This window comes from Vigna umbellata, chromosome 6 (assembly GCF_029865625.1).
Source record: "Vigna umbellata cultivar VRB3 chromosome 6, Vumbellata_1.0, whole genome shotgun sequence".
NCBI classification, from domain to species: Eukaryota; Viridiplantae; Streptophyta; class Magnoliopsida; order Fabales; family Fabaceae; genus Vigna; species Vigna umbellata.
Window position 1 is genome coordinate 23945803 of NC_142170.1, and position 9825 is coordinate 23955627.

At 33.2% G+C, this 9825-nt stretch overlaps 2 protein-coding genes across 2 annotated transcripts; both read right to left on the reverse strand.

Annotated features, from left to right (window-relative positions):
- Positions 1-1773: 1773 nt before the first annotated feature.
- Positions 1774-2190, reverse strand: LOC124834547 (uncharacterized). Its single transcript, XM_047309256.1, has one exon. The coding sequence runs from the start codon at positions 2188-2190 to the stop codon at positions 1774-1776; it is 417 nt and encodes a 138-aa protein (XP_047165212.1).
- A 1096-nt stretch (positions 2191-3286) lies between these two features.
- LOC124834552 (kinase C substrate, heavy chain-like protein) lies at positions 3287-9443 on the reverse strand. Its single transcript, XM_047309261.2, has 6 exons — positions 9239-9443; positions 8972-9085; positions 5016-5111; positions 4574-4717; positions 4357-4498; positions 3287-3695 (listed from the first exon to the last, which is right to left on the reverse strand). The coding sequence occupies exons 1-5, from the start codon at positions 9342-9344 to the stop codon at positions 4395-4397; spliced, it is 564 nt and encodes a 187-aa protein (XP_047165217.1). The 5' UTR covers positions 9345-9443; the 3' UTR covers positions 3287-3695; positions 4357-4394.
- Positions 9444-9825: the final 382 nt, after the last annotated feature.

The following is a 9825-nucleotide window of genomic DNA, read 5'->3' on the forward strand; positions in this document are numbered from 1 at the left end:
AACTTTTAAATGTTTAGAACTAGTTTATATTCACAAAATATCAAAATCACTATTATGAACCTAAAAATTCAGAAAAATGAACTAAACAACATACGTGTAAGGTTTATGAAAACATAAAAGCTAGACGGTGAACAAGAACTGAAAGAAAAAATAATAATTAAAATATGTATTTAATATTGATTAAAATTAACAAATCCCACATGATGGTTAAGGACAATATTTACAAAAACTGATGCAGTAAAATGTGATAAAAGTGTGTGCAAAAGTGAAAGGCATATATGCATTATGAAATAGAGTGGCTATTAAACATGCAAATCAATTACAAATGTTGTGAATTGAATATTGGAATTCAAACAAAACCAAAAGCGCAAATAAAACAAAGGAAATTGAAATCCAACAATCTAGGGTCAACAAACTCATTGAGAATTGTTCTCACTTGACCAAGGCTCATTGTATAGTCACTTAGTTTAAAGTGGTTATTATGCTTTCTCTAGAATGAAGCATGGTTCCATACGTAATCTAGTGTTAATTTGCAAGATCAAATCCAAAACAATCAATTCAACTAGTTTTGGGTGAATGCTAATGTTGTGATGCTTTAATTACTATACTATGAGATTACATTATAATTGTGATTATTCAAAATAGCTCACTCATACTTGTTTTTTGTTATTGTGTGTGTGTGTTTACTACAATGATCATATGTTGTGTGTGTTGTACGGGAGCAGATAAGAATGCAAATGTTTTTGGGGCCGGTAACTGACTAAAGAGAGGATCTGTGATGGAAGTTTTATAAGGATGTTTTAGAAGTTTATGGGAATAATTTATAAGTTATAATTGATGCTTTACTTATTTAATTTGAGATATGGACAAGTATGTTTTAAAGTTATAATAAATTAAGTTCCTTTGAAATTTTCATACTTTATCTTTGTGAATTTTTGGACTTTGATGTGCTTAAGTGAGTCCTAGAGTTGGGATGTTACACATTTTTGGACCAAGTTAGATAGAAATTGCTAGCATGCATCTTTGAAATGTGATTAGAGCATTACATAAACCAAATAACATCCTTGTATAAGAAAAAAACTCTAAAAAGACAAGTGAATGCCATCTTTTCTTGGTCTAGAGGATCCATTGCTATTTGGTTGTAGCTAGAGTATCCATCTAGAAAACAATAGTATGTTTGGCTAACCAGCCTTTCTAATATTTGATCCATGAAGGAAATGGAAAATGATCCTTCCTAGTCGTTTGATTCAACTTTCTATAATCAATGCACATTCTTCTTCCTATTACAGTTCCTGTAAGGATCAACTCATTATGCTCGTTGTGTGTTATTGGCATCCCTCCTTTCTTAGGACAACTTGGACTAAACTAACCCATTTACTATTTGAAATTGGGTAAATCATGTCAGCCTCCAACAATTTGATGACCTCCTTCCTTACTACTTCTTTCATGTTTTGATTGAGGCATCTTTGAGGCTGAGCCACTGACGTGTAACTCTCCTCCATTAGGATTTTATGCATGCAGTATGAGGGATTAATTCCTTTCAAATTTCCACTAGTTGGTCTTCTTCACTCTTTGTGAGTGAACTGCTTAGAATGACAAGTTTGTTATAATCTTCTTCTAAAAAGTATATTTCAAATGTGAGGATAGTTGCTTGACTTCCACATGTGATTATTATTTTGGTGGTTCCTTGTAGTTGAGCTCTATCTTCTATGGTCCAGTAGAGGTTACTGATTTGGCATAATCAATTTCTTTTATAAGTAGTTTTTCCTCCTGCTATTCTTTGTCATCAATGTAATTGAAATCATTGATGATTTCCTTCATCAAAGGGTGTACTTTGGTTAAATTCCTTTGTGCATCCCAGCAAAGTTCCATAAGAACATCAATCCTGAGGCAATCATTTTTGTCAACAGGATGCTTCATGGCTTCAAAAACATTGAAGTTGACCTCATCATCTTGCACTCTTACTTTCAACTTGCCATTATAAATATCTATGATAACTTTATGTAGTTTTTCTAAGATGAGAGGAACCTCAGTATCCTCTTTCATATCCATAATCACAAAATCTACTAGAAAGTGAAATTTATCCATCTTAACCGATAGGTTTTCTACCACACCATATGAATATTTTACTGATTTGCTTACAAGTTGTATTGTCATTTGAGTAGGTTGTATCTCCATATCTCTTACCATTTTTAACATAGAGAATGACATCAAATTAATGCTTGCTCCAAGATCTAACCATGTTTTACCTACAATCAAATTCCTAATTTCCACTAGTAGATTGAAGCTGCCTAAATCTCTAGATTTTTTAGACATAGGGTTATAAATGATTGCATTCCAACTCTATGGTTTCTTGTTCATAATTTTTTTCTTATCTTGGTCAGTAGATCCTTCATGAACTTAGTATAAGTAGGCATTTGTTCCAATAGCTTATGTGAATAGAATGTTGATATGTAATATTTTAATTATGTCCAAAAACCTTGTAAATTGTCTCTCATTATCCTTCCTTGAAGGTCTACGAAGATAAGGTAAAAACAAATATCATATTCTTATATTAGAATTATCTTATATTCCTATAAGTCTGGATAGTCTTTCATAGTTTTGGAATCAAGAGTTAAGGCAATTTAAATACTTTAATGATATTACTTTGTGGTCTTGGAATAACCCATAAAAAATGAAAAACAATAAAAAGTACATCAAGAATAAAGTAAATAAGTGAATTAATGAAAAAAATGTTAGGATTTGAAAAAAATGTTAGGATTTTAATAGTGTTAATGACACATTTTTGTTTACATACTTTCTTAACACTTTCTACAAACTAGTTGAAATTTATTAAAAGAAATGAAGAAGTTATTAAACAAGAAGTTAGACTACAATTTTTTTTCAATAATCTCTTAATCAATAAAATATTTTTATGTAAATGTTTTCTACATTTTGAATTTTTTTATTCATGTTTCTAACTGGAAAAGAAAATAGAAATTGAATATATATTCGTGTTATTCAAATAATATAATATAATACGAAATTTCAATATTTAAAATTACTTTTTATTTTAACTTTCTATCTTTGATCCACCGGATTGGGAGGTTCTCCTATTTAACTAGCTTAAAAAATTTGGTTTGTCCAGTCAACTTTATTTTTCATCATTACAACACTCCATTTATCTTATTTGCAAAATTTTTGAAGCTTGAATTTTATTAATTTTATTATGATAGTGTAGAGGTAAAACTAATTAACAATTATGAATAACCAATGTGACGTATGCTCTTTTCTGTATGTGGCTATGTGAAACAAATAGTGCATGATAATTTTTGCACTACCATCTATTCAATCACTACATAATATAATCTTCAAATCTAACAGCCAAAATTGTACCCCAAAAATCAATAATAACCTCAACAAATTTCTCTATTCCTATTTGATTATGGTGCTGCCAACAATTTCATCAGCAATCCTTGTTCTATAGTGGATCCATATTTCACCATTTTGCTTCATTGAATTCTGTGACCTAGAAAGAACTGAATTTGCAAACTGCATCCACCAACTCACAATGACTTGGTAGTAGATTAGATAAATTACAAGTCCATTTGATTGCACCTCAAGTAAAATATTGCACACAAAAATGTCTGAGACAGGCATTGCTGCTTCAATCTTCCAACCAAGCACATGAGAGGAGAAACTTGGGTTTGAGGAATCTGATGCAACAAGAACATTGAGTCCTTTGTCAGATAGCAAGAATAAGAAATGGGGAAGGGACCTTTGGAGAGTGAAACCAAGAACATAATACCAAATATAATTATAAAATCACATTATTAATGTAACAACTCATTTGGTAAATCAGTAATAAAGGTCATGATATCTGCACAATGATGTATAGTACAATAACAACATAGAACTACATTTAACGTCAGGATGTAAAACAATATATGAGAAGAACAATATGCTGAAGTAAACATTGACATAACCAAATTGAATTAGTCGTATATTCAAAGCAAATAGAAACCGTGCGTGCGTGTAGTGATATCATGTAGAAGGAAAAAATCCTGCAGCCTCAATGATACAGCAAAGAAACTATCAATCAATTTAAAAATATAACTAGAGAAAGTTTTGATATGTTAAAGTTTTACAACATGCAATATATGGTTTATTATATATCTTTCCTAAATGAAAACAAAAACAAAAGGTGATATATTCCATGATGTTTTCTTCTTGCTCTCATTCTTTCTGCTTTCTGTCAAATACTATGGAAAAGCTTTTTTATGAAATGAGCACTGACATCAACTTGTTGAAAAGTACAAAATCATGACCAGGAAGACCTAAGAAACGGAAAATGAAGAAAACACTTCAAAATATTACCTGTATAATGTCAGGTAAACAGCAAGGTCTCTTTCAATTCAATGGTGAAGTTTCTTTCTTGATCTGGTGCGGCATCGGAAACTCCAGAGAAATACCAGAAAGATAACCAGAACCATTTGTAGAATAAACACCAACTTCAAACCTAAACCAGGAAGGTTTCAATTTATTTCTACCTGAGTTTCTAAGCACATGAAATTATTTTTGGAAAACAAATTACCAGTAACGTTATGAACTGATTCGTCCGACTTCACTTTTTTATTTGACTTGCAAAAGCTAATTTTCGACTCTGCATTTCCACCCATGACACATGTGTTTGGGCAACAAATGATTCCATCATGTTCATCACTTCCGTCACAACAATCTGCAGCAATATTGAACGAATATTAGAACTCAAAGTTGAAGGCAGAAGCAGCCTTTTATATCTTGCCTCAGGAAAAGTAACTTTATTGCCAATTTATGTTAAAGCAGATTTCTTGTGTGAAATGTAAAACCAGATCAGTTGTGTCCTAATTTAAGGTACTAATGAATTTCAATCTTTAAATCATTTAATCTCAAATAGGCAATGAGTATAAAGAGACCAAGACAGGTAATAGACAAAGCACCAAAAAACAATCAAAATTTTATTTATCTATAAAGGCCAGTGAATTCCATTTGCTTACCACAAAAGTGATCATTAACATGAGAAGAAACTATAAACTGTGGCTTGCTACCAAGGTTTCTGCAATAAAACTTTGCGGAAGGGCAAGCTGAAGTCCCTGTAGTCAAATGAACAACAACATTCTAACCCGTTATAAATCTTATGAAATTCCATCTCATGATATTGCAAAAGAGATGTACATGAAAAACTAAGAAAATTTATGACATTAGAGAAACAACCAAATTCTCAACATATTCAATACGATCAATAAAAGCCAACGAAATTAAAAAGTAAGGCTCAGGATAAACAAATACTTTTGTCGTCAATTTTAAATTTGGACAAAACTTTAAAACATATCTTTAGATGCTTTTTCATGTTGTTCTCCTTCAGAATTGAACTTTCACCTCCATAATCTATGTCGACTTCTAATGGATCCCTTTACTACCCAAACTACCGAAGATAAACTCTAATTATAGTTCGATTGAGATCAAGGTATGTTTGTACAAATATTTAATCTAAGAGAATGTGTCATATTCAAAGGAAAACGTGAAGCTTATATAAGCCTTTACTCAAAGACTGAACAACTGCATAATGCATGACAGTTACGTATATACAATGAAAAATGGCACCAATGTAGGAGAAAATCCTGCAACTGAATAAAGACTAGTTATCCCTAGAAAATAGGAGTTCAGAGCAACAATAATTAAGACAAACAACTTCATCTTTAACTAAATCTCTAAGAAAATGAAATCTCATTGCAATATGTTTACTCCTTCCATGGAAGACAGGATTCTTGGACAATTGAGTAGTAGAACAGTTGTCACATAGGATTTCTGTTGCATCTTTTTCTTCTGACCCGAGGTGTTCCAAAATTCTACAAAGCTGCATCAACATGTGCAAAATGCTGCAACAATGTACTCTGCCTGAATTGTAGATAAGCTCAACACGGATTGTTTCTTTGAGGCCCATGAGACAACTCCAATGTTTATTAAGAAAACTAAATCAGAAGTGCTTCTTCTGCCATCAAAGTCTCCTGCACAATTGTTGTCGCTGTAAGACCAGCCTTTCTTCCCTGTTCATAGAAGATACCATACTCAATAGTGCCTCTAAGATATCTTAAGATTCTTTTTGTTGTAGCCCAATGTGATTCCTTTGGATTTGCCATATATCTATTGATTAGGCTTACCCCATACATTAAATCTAGCCAAGTAATTGTGAGATACATGAGACTACCAATTGCCTGTTTAAATTGTGTAGTATCTAATGAAGCCCTTTCCTCATCTCTACATAGTGTTGTTCCCAATACAATAATATTCCACATTGAATTACTTTCTATCATATTGAACAAGCCAATATCTCCCAAGCATATCATCTTTGATAAAAATCCCTACATTACTTTGTACAACTTCTATTCCAAGAAAGTTTCTCATTTTGCCAAGATCAGTCATATCAAATTCCATCTTCATTGAGCTTTTAAATTCTTCACGCATGTCTTTCCTCTTTCCAGTAAAGAGCAAATCATCAACATAAAGACTGACTATTAAAATATTACCCTGAATTTTTTTGGTCAACAAGGTGTGTTCACTAGAACATCGATTAAACCATTCTTTGACAAAATAAGCTTCAATTTTATTGTTCCAAGCTCGTGGGACCTGCTTGAGATATAAAGCTTTTTGAAATCAGTAAACTGAGTCTCTCTGTCTTTCTAGATGAAACCTACCGTTCGTTGAACCTATAGCAGATGCAGAGCTTCTGTTTTGAACATGCACACACCACCATACTGCCTCAGGCCAAAAAGGTTTGGGAACCTATTTTTCATGTAAAACTGCATGCACCGCATTCAAATGGTGTAGTTTTTTTGTTTAGAGATTTCATTCTGTTGTGGAGTGTACGCAGCTATCAATTGCTTGGATGACCTTGTTGAGTGCAAAAATCAACAAATTCCTTGGAGGTGAACTATCCCCCTTTATCAATTCTAAGGCAAGTGATGAAGGTACCAAGGCAGACTTTGAAGGTTTTGAAAACAATAAGATATCTCATGTAAGAAATAAACACAAGCTTTACGTGAATAATCATCAATAAAGCTTAGAATGTACCTTTTGTTACCATGAGAGAACGAATATCAGCATGAATCAACTGGAGTTTTGTGGAGGCTCACCACGTCCTATGCTTTGGTAAGGTATCTTTGTGCTGTTTACCGACTAAGCAAGTAGTGCAGATTTCTTTGGGTGGTTTTAAAGGTGGTGATTCAATCACCATCTGATTACTTGCAAGCGTACCAAGACTGTTGAAATTAAGATGTCCAAATCGTCGATAACATAAATGCATTTCTTTTTCTAAAATTTCTTCAGTTTGAAGGCAATGGGAGTGTAGCGAAGCCAATAGTAGAACATTTGGTTTCCTTTCATATTGGTCTACATAATGAGGCCTCACTCTGGATGAAAAATTTTGCACATGCCGTTTTGAATTAGGATAGACAAACCCTTCTCTTGTAGTTGTCCTAAGCTCAAAAGATGAGTCTTAAGTTCAAGCACATAATAGACATCTGATATAACATGAGGGGTGTCATTAATCTCAACTTGAACGCTCCTTTTTACAATGACAACCAAAGTTGAATCGTTGTCAAGTTTGACCATCCTATTAATTCCTTCTTCTTGTACTTCTGTGAACCATAGCTTATTTTCAGTCATGTGATCATCGCAATCAGAGTCTAGGAACCAATCCTCCATATTTACAGTTTGTGTTTCCTCATATGCAACCATAAAAAGTTCTTTCTCTACCTCTATTGCTTCTTCAAATGATGCATAATGAGCCTTTTTCTCCATCTTAGGACACTGATTTTGATGGTGACCTAACTTGTGACAGTAAAAGCACTCAATGAGTGCTTTATTCAGCATGTATCTTCCTCATCCTTTTCCACGTCCACGACCACTTCTGTTGCGATCTCAACCAGTTGTTGATTTATCATCATGAATGAATTTCAACACTTGTTCATACAATATAGTTAAACTTTAGATTTAATGATATGAGAATTTTGCTAATCACCATGCTTGTGTTTATCACTTCACCATTGGATTTCATCTTATGAAGAATGTTGAGCATATGTCCCAGATAGGTGTCCACTTTCTCATCCTCTTTCACTCTCAGCAACTTGAATTCACGACACAATGCTTGAAGCTGAACACACTTAACTCCCTGATAGTTTTGTTGCATGGATTGCCATATGACCTAAGACGTGCTCTTGTCTAATATAGTTTCAAGAATCAATAGCCTGAAACAAGTAGTTCTTCAACTTTAGATCTATAAGGTTGGCCTCATATACACCCTTCCACTGCGTTTCTGTCGGCGTGATTCCAAGCTTTGGAGTCACCTCCCTACGAGTGGCCATAATTTTTCTTTGCTTCGTAGAAAATTTTCCACCATCATGGCCCAGAAATCATAGTGGCCATCAAACCTTGGGATGGCTGGTCGCACAAACTTTTTAGACATTCTATGTAATTACTCTTGCGTGTACTCACTCTGAACTTGCACACTTTCTCACACTGTTTTCACTCGCGCACACTATATATCAGGCCCCTTATGGAGCTCTGATACCAATGCTGAGATCAAGGTATGTTCTTACAAATATTTAATCTAAGAGATGGTTCATATTCAAAGGAAACGTGAAGCTTATATAAGCCTTTATACAAAGACTGAACAACTGCATAATGTATGACAGTTAGAGATATACAATGAAAAATGGCACCAATATAAGAAAATCCTGCAACTGAATAAAGACTAGTACTCCCTATAAAATAGGAGACTTATTTAAAACATTAAAAACCTTAAAAAAAACAAACTAACTAACAGAAAACAACACTAAAATTACTTACGAAAATGCTTAAAAAGTTGTCCTTTCCAATTTTCCTAAAACATAAAATCATCTAGCAGTAGGAAACCTAACAACCATAAAACTCATCATCATGCATAAATAGATACCAGGTTCATCAGTGCCATCGGGGCAGTCACAGAAATTGTCATTAAGACGGTCTCTGGTGAAGGATTTTGATCCATCCTTGCACTTGATCACCTCAGAGCTATAATATTTCTCATCTGCACCCAAACACAAATTCAAGATGATCAAAATACACAAATAAAAGAAAAATGGTTTGAGGGTACTGCAACGTTTGAATTGGGTTGCATACCCACTTGAAAAAAGATTCAGGCTTTGGTGTTTTGAAGCAAAAGGGATACACGGGTACCTACCTAGGGGGTGTACGCCAAGGAGAGAAGGGTGTGAAAAACAACATGGGGCGAAAGCAAAGAGAAAAAAACATGATAAAGGGAAACGTAAGAAGCAATGGGAATTCATTTCTCTGTGAGTGAGTGAGTGAACAAAAGCGCGTTTGTTCTCTTTCTCTAGAGAAGCCAGTTTCAGTCTCGATTTTCGAGCCTCAGATTTAGTTGACTTGACTTGACCTCAATTCTTGGGTGGAATTTATGTTCATGTTTGGTAAACAAAAATAAAAACATTTTAAGACCCAATTAACTGATATTAAATATCTTTGTTAATGTTAAGAGTATTATTAAATTTATCAAGAACTCGATATATTTTCTTTAGTATTTTTTTCCTAAATACTTTTACAGGACTTTTCCTAAAGATACTATTTATTTATCATAATTAATATTTACTTACTTCTATGACACGAAAAGATGATACCACTATGAATAAACCTAATATTCAAAACATACTCATACGCAATAATTATTTCATCCTCCATTTGTGCAAAAGTATAATGGTGAATTTTTTGTTAGTTTTTCATCAAGAAGTATAATGTCACTTAAATCTCATA